General features: G+C 36.2%; 1 protein-coding gene across 9 annotated transcripts in view; it reads left to right on the top strand.

The window, feature by feature from the left end:
* Window positions 1-23,718, top strand: part of MEIS2 (Meis homeobox 2) — a 225,465-nt gene that overhangs the window by 141,133 nt on the left and 60,614 nt on the right. For all 9 annotated transcript variants that reach the window (XM_027870049.1, XM_027870051.1, XM_027870053.1 and 6 more), the window contains one exon: window positions 16,994-17,070. In XM_027870049.1, coding sequence (XP_027725850.1) covers window positions 16,994-17,070 — 77 coding nt within the window. The remainder of the gene's footprint in view (window positions 1-16,993; window positions 17,071-23,718) is intronic.

Consider the following 23,718-nt stretch of genomic DNA (forward strand, 5'->3'; position numbering starts at 1 on the left):
TGTACCACTTCTTGGTCTGTCTGGCTCTGGAAGTGCCTTATGAAGTACAAGGCCTAGAGCAGTTATAACTGAAGATGATGTCATACCCTATGGTAGAAAAACAACAACAAAATAAGGACAAATGCATTATACCAAGGATATCTGAAGAAGCAACTGGATAGAAAGTCTTGAATCAATCAGGGACAAGAAGAGATTTAATGTCTCCTTCATTGCTACTTTCCACTGGGCAATGATAAAGATGTCAGAGGATCAGAGGATCACAGAACCATGTACTTAGAGACAGAATGAACCTCAGAGAACATCTTATTTTACAAATGAGGAAGGTGAGGTCTAGAGGGGAGGGGAATGTCCTTTCCAGGGCTTCCTTGATGCATTTGGGATGAGAAGATCTCTATACTTCAGGCTAAGGTAACACATGGCATAAACAAATGAATTGAAATTTAGTGATGGGCCCACTTGAGCATGTCATAAAAGCATAACTTGCTTTAGGAAAACCTCATATATGAAAGTCTAGTTTAGCACACAAAATAAATTAGAGTTGATTATACTCCCTTGTAGCACACGAAAACTCAACACACCAAAATACCAGACTAATTGTTTCCATATTTTATAAGGTCAGTGTGAAAGAGGGAAGAAATGTTCTTTCTAGGTATACATATGTTATAAGGGTATTTTCCTTTGGAGTTCCTCCAGACCAATTCAAGATTAATTAGATGTTTAGACTAGTAGATGTTGAGGATTGTTTATGAAAAAATGTCTCACACATCTCTGCTGAACATCCTGTTATGTTCCATAACATGTGAAGTTCTATAGCTTGACTCCTGAACTTGAAAAAAAAATCCCCTTTTCCAGATTCTGCCAAATCTAACTTAAAACAAGGTGGCTGCTGAGTGCTATCTGGAACTACCCAAAGGGAAGCAGATTCTTAATGGGTTCCTCAAACATTTGGGTTTAACTCTTCAAGTGGTTAGAACTGAGGTTTGGAATGTGAATTTTTATTCAGGGAATTGGGTTCAGTGAACATGATTCTTCAGTGCAGCTGCCTATTTCTACAAGCATTTATTAAATGCCTACTATGTGCCAGGCATTGAGCAAAGTGCATCTCTCCTTCCAAATATCCTCTTACTCAGATACTCCAGGGTGTAACATAACCTATACTCTCATGCTGTATATATAAGAAGAAGAATGGAATTTGAATTATCCTTATTCCAGAGAATATTCAAGTTCAATTTGAATTGTTCACGGAAGAGTAAAGTGACTACCTTTAAACAAAATAAAACCATAAAAAGTTAAGCAAACTAAACAAATTACTGATATCTTTTTTAACTGCATAATGAGAAAAGCCCTTTCAGCCCAGATTGGGGTGATCTACTGTCCCCAAATCATCAAAAATCATAATATAACTCAAGATAGTATAGTCTGGAAATCTTTCTGTTTGAAGCCTGAGCAAGAGTATTAAGACCTACAGTAATCTTCTAAAAATTAGGTTCTAGTGTATTAAATTATATCATAATTAATGTTAATTCAACCTACAAAGATGCCTAACTTAAAATCAGGAGGTAATTTAGGACCTAAAAGTATTCTGCTATGAATGCATCACTGAAGAAATAAAAGCCGCACCTTTTATTGAGAGACAGATATGGTTTTATAGTTTGTGACTAGAAAACAAATTTGAATTTCTAAATTTTGAAAATATGAAAATTTCAGGGTATTTAAGAGAATTTGATTGTTTCATTGGCCAAAGTTAGAAGACATTCAAACTTTATTTCTTGAAAATTTGTTTTAGAAGAGACTAATCATTCTCTTAGAACTAATCAAGAAGTGTTACCCTCCAACAACTAAAGAATTACATATAATGCCAAAATCAGAGTCAAATTGAACTTCCTCTGCTCAAGAACATATCTAGCCTGGCTGAGAATACCAATAGAGCCTATCTAGCGCAGATTTCTGTAGATGGGAACTATATAGGTGCATTTAATCCATAAAATATTTGTGCATGCCAAGGACAGAGTCATTTGTTTCCAAAATCAGGGGAGGTACAACAATAAACCAAGAAGCATTTATTAAGCATTTACTGTGTGCCAGGCATTGGGCTAAGTGCAGGGGATATAAATACAAGGAGAAAGAAAGATAGTCCCTACCCTCAAGGAACTTATGTTCTAATGGGGGAAAAGCAACAAATTGAGGAGCTGAAAAGGTATAATTGTGGTTGCATGGTGGCACATTTGGAGAATCAGAAGCACAGCTGAGAGAGACTAACTTGGGCTCTTCTTCGAAAGGGAGATTCTGGGAGGAGTTTACTAATGGAAGGAGGATGGCCAAAGGGGAGGAAAGATGTTTCAGGATAAATAAAAAGGCCATGGTACTGGAAGGTAGAGTTAATAAATCCCAACAGGCAAGTTGAGAGGAGTCTTTTTTATCAATTCATTTCACTTAACAGATTAAAAAGTTTTCCCAGTATAATTTGCCTCACATATTACATATGTGAATGAGAACCTTGGAGCTATGTATCATCATTGTTCCTTTTAACACAAGTCAAATGAGATGTAGGCTTCATAAAGAAGAAAAGATTTAAAGAATGTCATCTGCATTGGTCAGCATATTTGCCCATCCTGAAGATTATTCATCTCTCAATTCTTTCTGACCTTTCAAAATGAATAAGGAGACATCCTGGAGACCAAAACTTTCATATAATATAAATGCTTATCATCAACTTATACCCTTTCAATATTGTCCTGAATATTTTTGGTTCTCTCTGTTGATGTTATAGGTCTTAATATACAGGAAGGGGAAGATATACTCAGTGTAGCATCTGTAGTATCTGTATGTGCAGGGACACAAATATCATCAAACAGTTAATTGTCCTGCCGTATGAAAATAATGGAAGCCCTGACACCTCATGCACAAGTGAAACTTTGTGCTGAGCGACTAGAGGAAAGGCAGACTCAACCCACAATAATTCCACTTTTTTATTGTTGTTTCTTTTGTCATAAAATAGAACAGATAAGCAGGTACTTTGCATTTAATAAACAAGATGAGCACTGACTTTGGGATGTTAAGGGAGGCATTTAGAAAATACGCTCCCTTGGTCATTCCTTTTGGTTCCAGTACAAATTGGGAGGATCCTCAAGTGATAATCTTGAGGCAGGAAGGTGACACTTTGTATGGAGTGTTGTATTTGGAATCTTTTATTCACTTAAAATTGTTGTGTGCTATAACAGCATGCTTACTCAGGGGTCTAGCAGTAGTTGTGATTCTGTTAACTTTAATCATTGTATGAGTTAGACTGTTGGAGGAAAAAAAAAAGGAAGACAGCTTGGTAAGCTAAGCATAACTAAGCCACCTGCATTTATGACCCAGTTAAAGCAATTTCTTATAAAATTATCAATTGTTGAATTATTCACTTGATGAATGTGTGATTGAGGTAAAGAGAAGGGTGATAATAACTTAGTGGACAGAATGGTAGATGATTTTTCTAATGGATTTTATACCATATAATTCCTCAAATACTAATTATATTTTCTAAAGTATTTTGGGGACAATTTCCATAATAAAATCAACATTTCCAGAAGATGTGGCTGATACTAATCAGTACAAGTCAAGTTTTATGAGGCCTTTCATTTGAGTATACATGAAAGCAGGCATGTTGTAAATATGGTCCATTTAAAGGCAATGAAAGAGTCTTATCTGGAGGTTGGAGCAAGAATCTGCAATGAAAAGCTTTTGAGTTATATCTTTAGAGCTGCTGTTTCTCTGAACTTTACTCTGTCTGTCTATGGAGTGGAAGGCATGATGCTTGATTGTATACCATTGTAGTCATGTTACTCATCAGAGTGAACATGAGTCATCATTTGTAAAGTTCTCTGTAACCCAGATGAAAGATGCACTCCTGTGAAGATCCCACTCCTAGTTTCTGTCCATTTCAAAAAAATTAATCATTTATAGCCACTTTATCCTGGTTGTTAGGACTTTTCAGCTTATGTTTGACTCAGTTCTCTTATCCTGTACTTCTAGGTGAGCAAAGCAGATAATATCCATAACATGCCCATTGCATACCCTAGAGATAATACCTTCTTAAAAAGATAGACTAAAATTTCATTAAATACTCTCTTTAAATCCGTTAGCTTTCCCTTGTCAAATAGACTTTGAGTGTGTTTGCAAGCTAAGGCAAAATTGTTGCCAACAATTTCCATAAAGTGATATTGAACTAACCACTCTGGATTTGCTTACGGTATTTTGCCATTCTGCTTAATATTAGCTTAATATTTACCACATTTCCTTTCTCCTTACTTTTTCACGGCATGAAAGAAATGCTGTCATGAGCTAATTATTAATCCTCTGATCCAGTCTTACGTGGTGCTGCATCTAGATCTGTTGTGCAAGGATGTTGTCATAGATATTAATATCTATATGACATAGATATTAATATCTCTGTTGACTAAGACATTATATATTTCCATAGCACTTATGTATGTTCTTTGTTTTAAGCAACTACTTATCATGGGAGTCTCATTTAACATGTACCTTGGCCTTTTTTTTCATAAAGGCAATGCTCTTATCACCCATATTTTATGGTGTCATCTACAGTGGCCAGCCTTGTGAATATGCCTTAAAAAAAAACTTTTTGCTTTTTGTTTAATTATGAATGGATGTTTCATTTTGGAGGAATCTGATATGGAGTAAGAATATGTATTAGGTCCATGTTGGAAAGTTTCTGTCCTTTTGCTTCCCCTCTTCCAACTGACCTTCACATCTCCTTCCCAGGCAAATTTTCCCTTGCCTTATTGTTCATATTTTCAACCAAGTAATTTTTAGAATAGGTATGATCAACTTAATGCCTAGTCTAAGATTCTGTGAATATTTGAACACCCTGAAATTTTCTGTCTAGATTTCATTTCTTACCCACTTTTATTTGTCAAAATTCTGTGTGATCTTGCAGATATTTCTGAGATTATCCCTACTCTAGGATAAGATTCTATAATAGAAATTTGTTCTTGGCAAAACAGTAGAGAAAAGAGAAAGAACTCTTTAGAACTGGGTTACGCTACTTGGGTAGTTGCATACTTATATGGGTGTGTGTGTGTGTGTGTGTGTGTGTGTGTGTCTGTTTAAATTTTGTGGATCTTTGCAATTTGTGGACCAAGAGTTCAGATTTTCTTGACTTCTCATGGTCTAGTTATGTGTTATTATTGTGATATTTTTTGGAGATTCATTTCCTGCTTCATTTTGGACTCATATTTGAAGTGATAATTGCCTTTTGATGCAGAACTTTTTGGTATACTTAGGGAGAGTTTCTCAACATCTACTATTCTTCCCTTCTCCTGATTCTCATTATTCATGCCCAGTCTTAGAAAAAGGAGGTATTATTTATGCCAGGGAGGAGTGTGATAAATTATTAATGTTCTTGTCTCTTTCTTTTTTGCTCCCATAATTATGCTATTTTATAAATATATATATGTAGAGAGAGAGAGATGTATTTATAAATATATGTGTGTTTATAAATATATATATATATACAGATGTGTGTATATGCATATACACACATCTATATGTATATATAAAGTATGCTCTAATAATTTCCAGAGTGTGTTTTGATCAGCGGCCTACTGGCATCCAGAAAGTCAAATTTTCTGTTGTCTCTCTTATTGACATAACTGAGATCAGTGGATTAGCTTAGGGAAAGATTGGTACACACCTAAAAGAAAGGCAGTGAATAAATATATAGTCATTATCTGTAGAATGTACAATTGGTTTTTTGATTCATAAATTTCAGTCTACCTTTTGAGAGAGAGGCAATTATGTGGGGTATTATCTAGAGGCAAATATATACACCCATATCTGGGTGTATGCATGTAATAATAAAGCTTTACTCCCTTCTTGAGACTGCAGATATCAAATTAGGTAAGGTATAAGAAGGAACCTATAAACTATAAACTTCCTTATTATTATTTTTAAAAAAACCTATTCCATATTAGATACCTATTTTTGTGTCTAATTATACGTGCTGTTCTCATGGAAGCAACAGGAAAGGCTGTGTGTTACAGTGGAAAGAACACTGGCTAAAATTCCAGGGTTCCCATTCTGCCCCTGAAATTCACTTTGTGATTTTAAACAAGTCGTCTACTTCATTGATCTCAGTTTCCTCACCTGTAAAACGAGGAGGTTGGATCAGATGGCCTTTAAGGTCCCTTCCAGGTCTAGATTTATGATCCTCTAAATAATAATTTAGTATTTCCAGCTTTTTGGGATATGTATTGATCTGCTTCTTTATCTATTTATTCATGATGCATAACTCTTAATTTGCTTCCCCAAAGGATCTAAGGAGTTCACATTCTTAAGTAATGCATTTTAAGTGTCAAGGACACACAGTGTTTTGGGACACGTTACACTTTTTCAAAAATTTGTTGTTGTTATTTTTTCATCATCATAGGGAATAGGGATAGGAACCGGATCTGTGATTTCATTGGTTGAGGGAGTTTCCAGGAAAGAACTCCTCTACAATTTATAGTCTTTTAGAGCGCTGAGATCTTGTGACCTGTCCAGGAGCATACAGCCATCGTATGTCAAAGAAAGGACTTGAACCTAGGTCTTTCTTGCTCCACTATACTATACTGCTTTTAAGTCCTTTATATTCTTCCTAAATTAAATTATATCTAGTGTATGAGTGCCATAACCACAGGGGAAAAAAGTAGTGTTTTAAAGGATGAGATTTAGGAAGACCTAGAATTAAAGTGCCAGGTCTAGAGTCAGGAAGACGTGAGTTGAAATGTGGCCTCAGACACTAACTGTGTGAACCTGGACAAGTCATTTAACCCTGTTTGCCTCAGTTTCCTCATCTGTAAAACGAGCTGGAGAAGGAAATGGCAAACCCTTCCTGTATCTTTGCCAAGAAAACCCCAAATGGGGTCGTGGAGAATGAGACACTACTGAAACAACTGAACAACAGCAGCAAAAAGAATCACTCTGTTAACGTGGAATTTAATAGTGAAGAATGTGTTTAATTTATTTCAATAAAAATCCTAACCGACCCAAATGTACTTTGGAGCCAATCCACAGACATATTCATTGTGAGAAATGAACACCAAAGTTAATTCTTTGGGGGAAAAAAGCTTACAGAGTTTCTATGTAAAAATATTAATTTGCTCATAATATAGAAATCTGAAAGGTTTATTAAATGAGTCAGGTCCTTATTTGTGACTTGTGGCTCATTCACTAGGATCAGGCATTAGCCATGCAGGTGATATAATATGCACGATCAATCTGTTTATTGTAAGCATCCTTCTTGTTGTTGTTGAATGGTATCCAACTCTTTGTGACTCCATATGGGATTTTCTTGGCAAAGATACTGGAGTACTTAGCCATTTCCTTCTCCAGCTCGTTTTACAGATGAGGAACTGAGGCAAACAGGGCTAAGTGACTTGCCCAGGGTCACACAGCTAGTAAATGCCTAAGGCCAGATTTGAACTCAGGAAGATGAGGCCTCCTGATTTCAGGCCAGGCCCTCTAATAACTGTACCTTCTAGTTGCCATTGCACCCATCCTAACTTTCTCTACTCCTTAAAAGTAACTTCTTTTTTCATTTTGAAAGTAAAGTGTGATAGTTAGTGGAGCTTTTCTCTAAAGCAGGAATTCTTAACCTTTTTTTTTGTATGCTACAGATGCCTTTGGCAGTCTGAAAAAGCTTGTGGACCACTTCATAGAATAATGATTTTAAATACATAAAATAAAATATGTGAGATTACAAAGGAAACAAACGATATTGAAATGGTTATCATTTTTTTAAGTTCACAGACCCCAAGTTAAGATCTCGTGCTTTAAAGCTTGATTGCTAGCAGAATAATGTTTTTTCACTATCAAAATTCTGACCTTTGTCTGCAAAGCTTTTCCTCAAGTGCCTTTCAGGGAATGAGGAGGTAGGAGTATTAATAATATTCAAACCTAATATTATCCAGATCACCTAACTTTGTCATTACTATCTCTAGAAATTGTCCCTATCACATTAGAATATTAATCCAGATGCAACTTTTCTCTTCATAGCTATAAAAATCACCCCTTCTTGCTCCCCATGTTTTGTTCCGTTTCTTTTTTGCCTTTGTTTCTGTCTTTAACTTTGCTTTCCAGAAATTCTTCTTCAGTTTTGCTTTTTTATTCATATCTTGATAACACAGCAGCATCATACCAGTGCTTAAAAATTCAGGGTCATAATCCACCAAGCTTATTCTAGATGCCTGTGGCATTTCTGTAGAAGGCATTAAGCTTTTCTCTTTGCTCTCCTTAACTATGCCTCCTTACTGTGGCCCAAAGTATTAGCCAGACGTGATAATCTCTTAAAATCTAGCTATCATTATAATCCTTCAAACCTAGTCTGAAGGGGAAATAAAAGGAATGTGATTATTATTGTTGAAACAATTTATTTCCATGTGATTTCCACCTAAGAGACTACATTTCTATCCTACCAACCAATATACATTTGGCATTACAAAAATTTCATTCTTCATTTGAACCTAAAATGTGCCTTTATGATATCAAATATCTGGGTGAACAATGAGTATTTCAATCAGTCATTCAGATTGTATTCAAATATTTTGATTCTTAGGATTTCTCAGATGAACTTCCTAGAGGTAACACTTTTGAGCTTAAAGGATATTGGTAGAACCATAGGATCATGGAGGTAGGACCAAAAGGAACCTTAGAGATCATCTAGTTCACCCCCCTCAACTTATAGATGGGAAACTGAAGTCCAGAGACATTAAATGACTTGTTCAGGATCACACATAGTAATAAAAAAAAAAAACATTTTAAGGGTTGGCTTTTGATAGATAATAATAGCTAACATTTATATAGTGCTTTGAGTTTTGCAAAGTGCTTTACATATCTTATTTGATACTATAACTCTGTGACATAGGTGCTATTATTATCCCTATTTTACTGATTAGGAAATTGAGGCTGAGAGAAGGTAAATGAATTGCCTAAGTTCACACAGCTAGTAAGTGTCTAAAGGAGGATTTGAAATTAGGTCTTCCAGAGTCCAAATTTAGCACTCTATCTGCTAAGCAGCTAAGTAACTATTCTATGACATACAAAATCCCAACCCTGAAAACAGGTCCTCCAAGAATGATTTGTGACTACATCCCTCTTAATTTTGTAGTGTTTACCGGAAACAATCTTTGATCAGTAAACCTACTCTAATTTCCCTAGAGAACTTGAGTTTAGCACAAAAATTATCCTGAAATTTTACCTATCTTGGATTACCATCCAGGAAACATTATTAAAGTATTATCTTCCAATCATTTTTAGATCCAAATCCAATCTTATTTAGATCCAAAGTTTACATTGGTCTATATGTATTATTTAGGATAAAAGTGGGCATAGGGACTGGACCTGTGAGTTAATTTGTATAGGGAACCTCCCAGATAAAGAAAATTCTTTTACCGATGCTGGTCAGAATCCTCAGTGAAACTTATAGTCTTAGAATGTTGCCCAGAGGTCTGAGATGTTTGGGTGACTTGCCCATGTCACATAGCTAGTATGTGTTAGAGGCAGAAATTGAAGCCGGGTGTTCCTAGCTGACTCTCCATCTACTATGCGATGTGGGAGTACATTGTATACTTTAGATTCTTATGTCACTAGGGTAGAAAGAGGGATGAATTTGGAGTCAGAGGTTGTTGTTGTTTGTTAGTTTCACTCATGTCCAACTTGTCATGACCCCATTTGGGGTTTTCTTGGCAAAGTTATTGGTGTGGTTTCTCATTTCCTTCTTCAGCTCATTTTACAGATGAGGAAACTGAGGCAAACAAGAATGAATAACTTGCCCAGGGTCAAAAAATAAGTCTAAGACCACATTTGAAATCAGGAAGATGAATTTTCCTGACTCTCGGCCCTGCACTTTATTCACCACATAACCCAGCAGTCAGAGGACCTGGCTACATATTCTTGCTCTGCCACTTAATCCTTGTACGACTCTGGACAAATCAGTTACCTCTCCGTGTCTCAGTTTCCTCATGTGTAAAACAAGAAAATTGTAAATGGTTAAATTCCGAGGTCCCTTTCAGCTCTAAATCCTACAAAATAGCATTAATTTATAGATTTAGAACTGGAAGGGACCCTAGAAACCAATTAGTCCCGTCTCCTCACTTTGGTTAGTGACTTGCCCAAAGTTATCCAAAAGCAAGTGACCAAAGTAGGATTTGATCCCAGGTCCTCTGACTCTGACTCTAGTACTTTTCCACTGTATGACACTATCTCCTCTCAGTCATCTGATTTCTGAGATCTCTTGAGGACTATTCTCGTGGGAAACCATTTTTAAAATCCTTAACTTCAGAAATTTTTGCCATGTTTGGCCAGAGTTATGGATTGGGATGAAAGCAATATGTTACTGTTTTTATCAGTGATCAGTAATTCTCAGGGGATGAGCAGAGAGGGGAGGGAAAGAGAAAATTCCAAATGATATAATTCATCATGTACTCTTTCCTCTAAGGCAGAACTTCCTCATTTTCATAAGAGTAGTTTCCTCACTTGGGAAATACGGGAAGGGAGAGGGGCAAGAGAAACTGTTCAATTGGCAAAGCTCCACACGGTACACTTCAGTTCGGAATGTCAGTAAAAAGGAAATTTATGTTTTGTTATCAGTCTTATTTGAATACTGACTACGTTAATCCTTCTCTTTCCTTCTCTGGCATAGGCTATTCTAACACAAGTTTGGAAAAGGTGCTGAAAATTGGTTTCAGATGATTTGATAAGGTTCATCTATTTGAGAGGTTCTTTTTTTTTTCCTTTTCTTTGATGAGGCAATCGTGGTTAAGTGACTTGCCCAGGGTCACACAGCTAGTGTCAAGTGTGTGAGGCTGGATTTGAAATCAGGTCCTCCTGAGTCCAAGGCCAGAGCTCTGTCTACTGCGCCACTTAGCTGCCCCATATTTCAGGGGTTCTTAAGCAGTTTTATGTTAACCAGTGAAGCCTGTAGATACCTTCTCATAGCAGTGTTTTTAAATGGATAAAGTAAACATGATTACAAAGGATACCAATTGAAACCTAATTATATCAAAACATTCTTTAAAAGTTCATGGAACTCAAGTTAAGAACTCCAACTCTGGAATCAATCTGTTGCTGATATTCAGTAGTTCGGTCTTATCTGACTCTTTGTGATCCCATTTGGGGTTTTCTTGGCAGAGATACTGGAGTAGTTTCCCATTTCTTTCTCCAGCTTGTTTTACAGATGAGGAAAGTGAGGCAAACAGGGTGAAGTGACTTGCCCAGGGCCACAAAGCTAGCAAGTATCTGAGGCCACATTTGAACTCAGGTCCTCCTGACTCCAGGCCCAGTGCTCTATCCGCTGCACCACCTAGCTATTATTCTCTAAATTGGCATGGATTGATTTGTATTTATAAGTTTATACTTAGCCATGACAAAATGAAAATATTGATTCATGCAAAATTGAATTCATCAAATGAAATAATATATGTAAAGCACTTTTCAAACCTTAGAGTACTATATTCCTATTAGCTACTGCTACTACTACTACTACTACTACTACTACTACTACTACTGCTGCTGCTGCTGCTGCTGCTGCTGCTGCTACTACTGCTACCATTACAACCACTACTACTACTACTATTATCTATATTGATATGACTAATAGAATTTATCACAAACTGATGATTCTGGCTCGTTTTGGTTTCTCACTTTGTGGTACAGTGGGAAAATCACTGAATTTGGAATCAGAGAGTTTGGGTTTGAATTCTAGCTCTGACATTTGCTGCCTCTGCAACCTTGGGCAAGTTCCTGGACCTCTCTGGGTTTCAGTTTCCTCATTTGTACAATTAGGGGGTTGGATTAGATGACTTCTCAGGTTCTTCACAGCTCTAAAACCTATGATTCTATGTCTCTGTGATCCAGACCCAACCAATCAAGTAGTAGCATTTAAGCACGTCCCATTTGTCTACAAGAGAAGCTTGGTGGTCTGCAATAGGATGCCTTTCTGAAATTTAAAATGAGAAATGGAAGCTATGATCATCTGGCATTCATATCACCCAGTCATTTTATGCCTCAGTTCCTTCATTTGTAAAATGAGTAGGTTGGACTTGACAGCATCTACAATCCCTTCCAGATCTAATTCTAAATCTCTGATCTTCTGATCCAGTAGCTACCTGCTCTCATGTCTAATACAGAGTTTCTGACATGGCTTTATAGTTTAGCCATGCTGCTTTTCTTTCTTCCCTGAGTTAAACAAAGTATCATAGGACTTCAGAGCTGGAAGGCACCTTAATAGCCATCTAGCTTAACTCACATCTGATAAAAAGAATTCCTTCTACTACACACCCTACAAATGGTTATCTAACCTTTGCTTGAAGCCTCCAATGAGTGAGAATCTATTACCTCCCCAGGCAGTACATTCCACTTTGGGATAACCCTAATTGTTGGAAGTAGTTTCCCTTATGTCAAACCTGAATTTGTCTCTTTGCAACTTTGCTCCTAGTTATGCCCACTGGGGTCAGGCAGAGCAAGCCTAATCCTGATTCCTAGTGATAACCCCCAGTTATTTGGAGTTAGCTACATGCCACCCCCCATTCCCAAAGCTTCTCATCAACTGGCTCTATAACCCCCATTCTTCAAAAAAAAAAAAAAAAAGCTCATATACTATAGAGTTTAAGCCTTAAACTCTAACCATCCTGATTGCAATAAATTGGATGATTTCTCCAGGGCTATGCTTCTTCCTTAGGGGCAAAGGAACTATTGTAACACACATATCAGAGCCAGGAATTGATCCCAGGTCTCCTGACTCCAGGCCCAACATCTTTTCCAACACTGCCTGTCAACAGAAGCTGATCAGTGATAAAAACAAGTTTATTTCAATTAACTATCCTCAAACGTATGATGTTCTTCTAATATGCAATATGGACTGAATGCATTGTAACATTGCCGTGACTCTTCACTATAGAGCAGAACTCAGGATATTGTGGGTCTGCTTGAACATCATCCAAAGAGTGCTAATTACTAGATCACCAAAACAAATTGCTAAAGATTGTCTCCATTCACAAAGCACTTCCACTGCATGGAATTCATGGACATTGTAGTGAAGATTCAGTGTATTTAAAAAAATACCTAAAGAAAAAACATTATAAAGAAATTACTAACTTGAGAAAAGTTAATAATCTACTTTCCTTCCAAATATTTTATTGATACTTTTTTTATTCACCACTGTCATTTTTTAGTACTTTTCTCCACCATCTTCACCCAAAGAACCCTCTCTTTTTAACAAGGAACTACCACTAAAACAAAGTAAACTGACACATTGGCCATATCTGAAAGCATAGGCTTCATTCTGTGCTTGTAGTCTACGAAAACTCTACCAAGAGGAGGGAGTCATGTTCATCATCAGTATATTAGAGTCAAATTCTGACAATTTGCAATGCTTTTACCTGAGTTTTGATGTCTTTTAGTACTGTTTTCCTGTACATAATTGTGGACATTGTGCACATTATTCTGGCTCTGCTTACTTCACTCTGCATCAGTTCATATAAGTCTTTCCAAGTTTATCTGAATTCCTCATGTTTGCCATTTCTTCTTGTGCAGTGATATTTCTTGACATTCATATACCACAATTTCTTCAGCTGTTCCTCAATCAATGAGCACTCATCTTGTCCCCAAGTTTCTTAACACCTTAAAAAGACCAGCTATAAATCTTTTCAATAATGTTTTTTCACCAACCCTCTTCAAAAAGATGGTATTAAAAAGAAAAAATATCTTCCAAATATGTTGAGAATTTCAGCATGTATATTCTATAAAATCTTTGAAAACTTTTCTTTGAGAGTCATATTAAGAGAATCCATATGATATGTCTCTCTTATTCTGATTGGCCTCTATCCAAGCTGTACTATCTTTGCTACTATGCCTTTAGACTTTTCAGATGAAAAGTTTTGACCTATTCATGATTTCATTCTGGTTGTCTTTTGATGAAGAGAATCATCATCATTCTTATTATGTTACCATACATGTTCTTAAGGGAAAGTTGGGCCACCTCTGATCCACTGGACCAGAGAGGGTTGGCACCCAACAATGTACAGACTAAACTATAGGTTTAGTCCAAGAATATGGAAACTGACAACAAATTATTACTCATGGTCTCCTTTCAGTTTTCAAGTGCAAACATACCAAGGTTTATTTTAAATTTGAGCCAGTCAGACATTTAGTAAAATAGATCAAAGAAGAAGTGAAGGCCTCCCATGTTTATTATTTCAATATGATGTCTGTTCTAATAAAGTGTAAGTATGCATATGATAGACTAAGTTGTAAGAATTTTCTGGTTCCATAGTTTAGCCTTAAATATATACACATATTTGTAAATTAATCCAAAACACATTGCCGTGGTTTCAGTTCTTATGAATGTTGATTGTTTTCCATCCCTTTTTTAATTTTAGAAATATGGTGGTGGTTTGCCAGAACACTTTCAGATAAACAGTCCACTCCATATATAAAAGGCCACAGAATCACTGATGTTCAAAAACCACAAAATGTTATTTCAATAAGTTAAGGTTGTTATTATCTTTGCCATGGGTTTTTTAAAGCCGTCTGTGCAAGGTAAATTTTGGTAATACCTCGTCTTTTCTAAGGATGCAGGGATGGAGTTCATAACTTTCTTCACATTGATGGTACTGTTCAGGGATTCCCAGGATAGATTATGTTGTTATAATTCTCTGACCATTTGGTTAAATTCAGAGTAAAATATTCCTGCTTAGTGTAATCAGAATTTGCAGTCAGACTGAAAGGAACAGGTTGGTGTTCCCCTTCTTTCTTCACCATCCCTTACCTCTATCAGCTCATCACATTCTCAAGTGCAAACACACACACGTGCACACACATGCACATGCCCGTGCCCACATACAACCTTTATTTACAAGGCTGTATCAGATACTTCACCACGATTTGTAAAACTGAATACCAAAAGGATCGAGAATTATTACTGATAAAATTTCACACAGTAGCATTGTGCCAGCATGGCTATCCTCTAGCAATGTAGGCTTATTCTAACAACTCCAGTTTCCTAGAATGGACAGACAATAGATCTGGCTAGCCTCTCAAAAGCCACAGGGGAAAAATGGGCCAAGTTATTCACTTGAGCATGAAGATATGAAAAAGAAAAGGATTTGTTTCCTTTGCTTTTTTTTCCCTAGCTAGTGTTTTCAGTCAATTAAAATTTGTACTAGAGCCTTTTCCCCCTTTGGTTTGAAGCCACCCCAGTATCTGATGAGCAATCCTTCTTGTTTGTGCAGTCATTCATTATCTCCATTACCAAGAGAAGAATAGAGGACAATTACATTGTTTGGACGAATCAGAGTGTTAGGAGGAGTATTTGTCATGGTGGCAGAGTGCAGCACCTGACAGTCAGCGATTGATGGCCAGGGATGAGCGTGAGTGGCCGAAGCAGCCTCATATGATGCAAATTACTGACTGTGGATTCCAATTTATCCTGTTCATTTTTCTTGCCTGTGCTGAAGACTATTAGTGGTTTTTGAAGCAGTGAAGGGGTCATTACTAATGTGGGCAGACTAGAAGCAGGAGGGGGAAGGAGGGGAAAAGCCTTCTGTAATTACACAGCTTTCAAGAACAGGCTGGAGGCCCTAGCCAAAAAAGTGTCAACACCTCGCAATCAGAAAAATTTATTTTCATTTTATGCTTAACCCATATTAACTCAACATTATCATCTTTCTTTGTTAACATTTGCAGAATATTAAAAGCCTGGCTTCTATATTGATACAAATCTAGTTAACCCCTTTTGCTGTACAGGGGATATTGTTTAACCTAATGGCATTTGGTTTTGCTAGTAAGTCACTGGACATCTTATAGATAACATACATTATCATGAGAGATGAAATACCTGAAGAACAGAATATGAGATGACTGAAATATCTCACTGCCAAGCATCAGAATGATTAGAGTAGTTTAAGTGGAATGTTTCTGTTGTTCATGATTGGTATCACTCTTTATTATCATTGGAGAAAATGTTTATTACTTGAGAACTTCTTAATTGTAAAAGACTTTGAGATGACAAATAAAAGTTCACTTTTTCTCCATGAGAAAATTAGTGAATATAAAGGTGGACCATATTTAACTCATAGGTGTATGATAGTGTGGTAACTCTTAAGGACCTGTGTAATGCAGAAACAATAATCCTTGACTTGCAAGAATGAAGAACGTATTGATGATGTCATAGATGCTCCCCCAAGATGCTTTTTGTGGATGGTCACAGGGAGCAGTGAAGTTTGTAGCTTAATTATGCTCATTGTCATCATATAAATTTAAATTCAAAATTTTGTATGAAGCCTTGCACATAGTGGATTCATTTGAATATGTGCTTCTTGCTTGACCATTTATCCCAGCAGAATAATGATCAAGCACGGGAGAATCTTCCCATTACTCCATAAAGGAGACTGCATAAATATCTCGTCAATATACCATATAAGTAATTGAATCCTGAGAATGATCGTGATTATCCAATAGCACTCTCCAAACTTATATGCTGCCAATAAGCTTACTTCAACTGAAAGAAAATGGTTTAGTTGAGCCCTCTTAGGTGAATAACCTTATAAGAGCTATTCCATACATGTGTTTTAGATAGCAAAGCAAAATGCTAATGTAACAAGTTGCCTTTTGTGCAACTAGAATATTTTGTATAGGATCTAATGTAGCCTAAAATTGAAATTGTTGCAAAAATACATGACCAATATTTTAAAAATCTAATAACCAATGTTTACATAATTTTCTTGTTGCATGAACTGAAATATGTTGCAAGAACAGGGGGTATCAAGCACTAGCCATCTTTGGATTTGATCTGTATCCTATCACTTCCATCATTTATCTTCACATATTAAAAAAAAAAGGCTGTTTCTTGAAAAAAGTCAAATCATAGAAACCTAGAAATCAAAAGTAGTGTTTTCTTTCTTAGATGCAAATGCATCTTTCCTAACTGCTAATTAGTCTTTTAATTTTTTTTTAGCATCCATATCCTTCAGAGGAGCAGAAGAAACAGTTAGCCCAGGACACAGGACTTACAATTCTACAAGTAAACAACTGGTGAGTGATGCTAAAAATCAATATTTCTGTTTCCATGGCTAAATTGCTATTTGCAAATAATTATTTTATTTTTTCATTTCTAAGGCAAATGAGATTGAGCTCACCTCCTAGTGTTGAAATTGGTATTTGATAAAACTAACCTGGGTAAATTGCTTTTGAAGATTTCTCCCTCTCTTTTTCTTCCTTATACTCCTGTGCTTTCTCTTATCCCTCCTTTCCCTTTCCCTGTGCTTTCTCTAAAACTTTGGAATTCTCTGTTTAAACCTCAAATTTTATTCATGACGTTACTACTGAAAATAACTAAAAAGTAGTAAGCTTTTGTTCAGTCTTAATGCTAAATTCTCAGTTTTGGTCTACTTTTCTTTGTTTTTTAACCCCTGAGTGGTGATTTAGATACTTGTTTTTAAATATCTCTTAATAAGAATGTATTTACTTTGATATTTATTACATGAGGAGGAAAGGTCCCCTATCCCCCCTTTTCAGCTTTGTGGTATGGTAGATTGCTGTTATGGAACTGCGTAGACCATCCATCCTTTGTACATGGCTTAGAGTATAACTGAGGAAAAAGTGGGAGGTGGGGGGGTAGAGGAAGCAGAGGATTAAATAAAATGATCACAGTAGCCAAGAAATGATATAGGAATTACTTATCAAAATACTGGCCCAGGTTTTATCAGCAGCTTAATTTTGTTCAGTACATTCTTGGGGTGATGTTCAGATTAATTGAACTGACAGTTCTCTTTCAAAATTCAGGGAAAGTATTTGCACGGATTTCAGGCCTTATACAAACTTAATTACATGGAACTCCATTTTATCATTCTAATTCCATGTAGCAGAGGTTGTATTTACAAATGAGAAGTCTCTGCCTTTATTCACAGCTTTCCTTAATATATTTATCAAAGCAGGTTCATTTACAAAGTTCTCTATCTGTGGGATACAGGCAGGCAGACATTAACAAAGCTTTTAGGTTTATCAGGCTCGCTGCCTGATGAGCTACCCGAGGGTCAATTGATTTTGTGGTTCTGTGATTCATTTTTTTCTCATTTTTCTAGGATCACAATGAGAGACATGCTTGGAGAATTAGCCAGTTTGTCTGCCTTATCTGTCAGGCAATTTTTTTTTCCCAGGGAAGTCAAGCTACTTAAATTGGCCACAGGAACTGCCGTTATCTGACTTTAATGCACCCTATAGTGTGGATAGCATTTCAATTACACCAGTAACCAAAGCTTAGCTGCAGCCCTTTTCATGCCTAGTGTGGTACAGAAAGTGATGTGCCTACCTACAGAAGCAGAAAATTGAGTTGCCTTGCTTCTGTCAGGGTGATTAATGCAGAAATAAACTGCTAACCTGAAAAGAAAGGCAGAAAGGAAGGATAGACAATATAGACTTGAATTCACTTTAATTTTCTTCTGAAGATTGGAACAATGTACATTTAAAGATACCCTCATACCAAAAACTTGGAATAAAGGTGTTAATCTCATAAGAAAGGAGAAATGTATATGTTTATGCATTGATATGTACCCCCAAGTACATATAACACACACATTAATATTTGTATATATATGCATATATGTATGCATACATATATGTATATATACATAAATATACATATATAGCCAAACACATCACAAACTGTGAACAGTCCATAATGAATGATTGTAGAGTTGTTGGCTTGTTTTGTTTTTTAATTCTTTGATATTTGGGAGAATCATCTGAATTATGCCTTATTTTATAACATGTTGTTTACCAAACTATAATTGGGAAAATGTAAATTTGCTGCATGATCATGGTGAACTTGCTTCAGACCCATCCCATCTGTCAAGTTGTAGCCAGTGGGGAGGAGGTTAGGATGAGCTGTGTAAAAAGAGGAAATGAAATGCTTCTATAGGGATATCTCCCGCTAAGTTTCTGTCTTGCTAAAAGGAAGAATTAATTGCCTTTTCATTTTTGGGGGTGGGGGGAAGCCCTATCCCATCACAATCATTACCTAGGGTTTTCATATGGTCATTGAATTTGAGAGGAATAATTGATTTTCAGTATCCATAGAGACCTTGGTCGAAGCTTAGCCAAAAATTGACATTCTCACAGTTAGAAAACTAGTCTAACTAGTGGAATCTGAGAAAGGCACTTCTCTCTGAAGCCACCTTTCACCACAAGTTGACATGATCTTTTGGATTTGTATGTCTCTAAGAAACATAATACTCTTTTGCTTTGAGTAATACTTGTCACAGACTTCCAAGAGTTATGATGGTGTGAGCTATCCTTTCCATAACAAATAATAAAAATTCAAACAATTAGATTTCTGTGCCAAATTGAAAACTCACTGATTTTTCTACTTTGCCCTGAAAAATTCTATAACACTACCTCCAAATCCAAAATTTGATAATGAGCACAATAACTTTAACATGCAGTAACATTTGCATCATGATTACATATCAAACTTGGTATCACATAACAATGAGGCAGTGGGAAATCATCTCTTCTCTAAAATGTAACATGGAAATTAATATAGGAGCCTAATTTATAACAGGATTGTTACATGGAGTTGGAAAAAATAAAAAGAGAATCTTAGCACTAGGTTTTCCTCCCATCCCCTGAGGCATTCAAACAGAGGCTAATTGACCATTTTATCAGGGAGTTTGGAGGTGGAAGAAGAACAGAGAAGAGGAGAGAAGAGAATTTTAAATGAATCTGCTGGTTGGGTCTCAAAGCTACCATCAATACAGAGCAGTTCTAATCCTATTCTTTGTACAAAACTTAATCATCAATAATTTCTATAGAAATAGTTACTACTCCTCTATATAATGCCAAGGATTAATTAAGGGTGGAAGGTCCCAGAGACAAGTTTTCTAAGCTAATGGATTGGAGAAAAAAAATATCATTATTGTTATTAATATATGGAGCTTATGGAAGAATTACTCTTTCAGTTCCAATTCCCATATTCCCATTTATCTCTTAAGATATAAAGGTCAAACAATGTCAAGGTGGCTAAGTAGTGATAGAAAGTAACATCTACAGTCATAAGCAATAGAACATGGCAGTAAGCACTATATTATGGCAATAAGCAATGAGAGCAAGATTGTTAAAGATCAATTTGTAATCATGAACTTAGAAACAAATAAGCAAAAGGAAGTTTAAATGATAAGTTAAAATACATTATTGGCCAATATTAAAAGCAATCTTAATGGGTTTTTCCAGCATAGTTGTCACAAGCGGTGAATATAAATTGGTAATACAACCGATTAGAAAATAGATTAAAGGAAAGGTATGTTCAAAAAAAAGTGCCTTCTTCCTATAATCAACTCTCAACAATTTTGGATAATACAGATAATTTTAGACTACTGAAATCCCCAAACTGAATTTTATTCCCTAGCACAGAAGCAATTATACTTTTTTTTTTTATAATGGTAAAGAACCAAAATGACTTCCTATGCCTCCTTTGGTGAAGATTCAACTCATCTATGAAACAGCTAAAAATCAGGCCATGAGAAAGAGAAAATCAATTCAGCAAACATGATTAAGTATCAAGTATGAGGAAGGCCAGAAGTGCAAATATTTAAAAATTTTTAAAAATAATAACAATAACATAGCCCTTTTCTCAAGGAGATTATTATTTAATTGCATGATTGAGGGGAGGGAGGAGGGAGTGTGTAGATTAGACAATAAGTATACTACAAGATTAGAGTATAAAATGGCAAATGACAATTCCAGACAACTACTGCCCCCCCCCCCAAAAAAAAGAAAGAAAAGAAAAATCAAGGCGGATAGATCACTTTCAGTTGGGGAGATCAGAAAAGGCTTCATGGAGAAAGTAGTGCCTGAGTTGGTCCTTGAAGAAAGAGGATTTCAACAGTTGGAGATTAGGAGTGTCCCCCAGGCAAAAGGGATAGTCTGCATAAATTCATGGTAGCCAAAGAGGTGGGGGCAGGATGAGATGGCAGAAGTTATATTCTAGCTTATCTGGAATATAGACTGTAAATATGAAGGGAAATAGTCTGAAATAAGGTAAGGAATGCAAGTGGTATCTATCCTATGGCAGGCCTTAAATGTCAGGCTGTGAAGCCATTTTATCCTTGTCAAAAGAGAGCCATTGTAGGTACCTGAGGCTGGAAGTGATGTATTTGGCCTTGTTTGTGCCTTAGGGAGCCTTGTGCCATTATTCTGGCAGCTATATGAGGGATGGTTTGGAGAAGGAAGACACTGGAGGTAGGGAGAGTTTATAAGAAGCTCTTACAGTAGTCCAGAGGTGAGAGAATGAGGGTCCAAACTGAAATGGTAACCGTGGGAACAGCACTGCCTTGTAAAAGGGAGGATGAGATGAGAATGAAATTGTCAGGCCTTGGTGGTTGATTGGGCATGTGGGATAAGGAAAGTGGAAGAACCAAAGTTAACTCATGCATTTAGAGTATGGGTGATTAATAGGATGATGGTATTCTCAACAGAAATGAGAAATTTATAAAGGAAAAATAAAGTCTCTGGCTTGTCCATATTATTTACCAATATTGTTATTGGCAGTTCTGCTACTAATAGGAGTTGACTACTATTCTTTTTATTAGGTCAGTACTTAAATGGAACTCTGATTTCATCAATTCAGCCATTTCTTCTACTGATGCAGACTGAAATCCCTCCATGTCTTAAATGGTTTCATGATTTACTAGGATCAAAAGTCCTCACCTGGTAGCCAACCTTCTTATAATAAAACTCTCTGAACTTATCTAGACAGGTATTTGTACAGAAACCATACAATCCATCACTGGGTTGTAACTTGAAGCCTCTCTGGCTTGCTGAGATCTGTCAGAGTCTCTGCTTACCAGGGCTAGTTAGATGAGCATCAAAGTAAGATATCAGGGAAGGTCTTAGGTGGATGATAATTCTTACTAATTGTGCTAATAGTTGAGGGTTGACTTGTAGAAATGAGTAGAAAACCTAGTAATTTCTTATCATTAAAACTAGACAGAAGGCATCAGTTTATAAACTAAAATGGAGATATTCTGGGAAGGGAAAATAGGCATTTGTAAGAGGAAATAAATTTTCAGGTACTGATGACTTGCCATGAATAGCTTCTATGCCAGTAAAGATATGATTCTGTAGTTTCTTAGATGTTCGTTTCTGTAGGTCTTTGATGTGAAGGCAGTAGGATTAGAGAGCCCTAGGAGGTAACTGGCTTCAAATGACTGTGGATAGTAGACTTGGGAAATATTTTAGGAAAATTGGGAGCAATAATATTGTGAGATTTTTCCAAAGAGACATCTTTATAGCCATAAATTGACAAAAGACAAAAAAAACTCAGTTTTTTTTTAAAAGATCTTGTTTGAGTAATTGGTTGAAAAATGCCCCTAGATCTCTGAAGCCATGAGCTATGGCACTGTACTTGTATTACTTTCTTCTGACAGTGTGGCAGTACAAAAAATGTACAATAGTACTAAATTGAAAATCAAATATGTACAATGAAAAATTCAGATATTTTCCATGTCCTTGTGTACCTCTCTTCTGATATCTATTGCACAGCATTAAAAAAAAAAAACAAATCACCAATTTTACAGATTTTTAAATGGAAAGAAATACAGTAAAAAAAACTATTGAATTTCATGTATCATAATCAAATACTGATAATTATAACCCTACACACACACACACACACATACACACACACACACATTAGAATCCACATAGTTAATTATCAGCAGACTACAGGGGACAGAAATACAAAGTTTGCTTTCTTGAAAGAAGGCTGTCTCCAGAGTCCAAAATAAAAGAACCTATATGTTAAATTTCAAAGAATTCTCTAGCTGGAGTTGGTTCAGAGAATTTCTTTGTGTACTAGATAAAAATGTCCTAGTGAGGCCTGTCAAACAGAAGATATTAAATAACTACATCCTGTTTGCCCCACCCGACTTCCAATAGTCCTGGAGTCTGGTTTTTCTGATCTCACAAACTCCAATAGCTAGCATGCCTACCTTTTAAAATAATATCATAGAAAGCATTTCTTTACTGTATAGGTTGACCAGTCCTTCTATAATATATGTGAGCTTTTTCACTTAAGAGAATATTGACTTCAGAAGTCAAGAAAAGTGCTTCTGTTGTGGTTTTATTTCTTAGGGGAAATCTCCTTCAGTGCCCAAAGCAACTCAATTTTCCTGTAAGTAAAATGGGATAGTTCAAGAATCAAAGAGAATGCCAATAATAGTAATAGCCAGCATTTGTTTAGCACTTTAAAAAGTTGCAAAGCACTTTACAGATAGTATCTCATTTTATCTTCATTACAGCCCTGTGTATAATTATTATCTGCATTTTACAAATGAGGAAGCTGAGGCTGAAAGGAAGTTAGGTGATTTGTCCAGGTTCACATGGCCAGTTAAATGTCTTAGGCCACATTTGAACTCAGGTCCTTCTGACTCTGTGTCCAGGACTCTAACCTCTGAGCCACCTAAATGCAGATAAAGATACAGAATATCTGTATGAAAACACTGTGGGGTTTTAAAAAGTGCTTTGAAAATATAAGGTGGTATTAAGAACACTAGTCACCTCACATTCAAATCAGAATAAGAACAGAGTATTTCTCTAGCTTGGGTAGGAGTTTTTCCCAAAAGCTCTCAACATCTTTGTTTATTAGCAGTGATGAAAGTGCCCTAATATATGCCTCTTAACACT

This window comes from Vombatus ursinus, unplaced genomic scaffold, assembly GCF_900497805.2.
Source record: "Vombatus ursinus unplaced genomic scaffold, bare-nosed wombat genome assembly UNPS02014794.1, whole genome shotgun sequence".
NCBI classification, from domain to species: Eukaryota; Metazoa; Chordata; class Mammalia; order Diprotodontia; family Vombatidae; genus Vombatus; species Vombatus ursinus.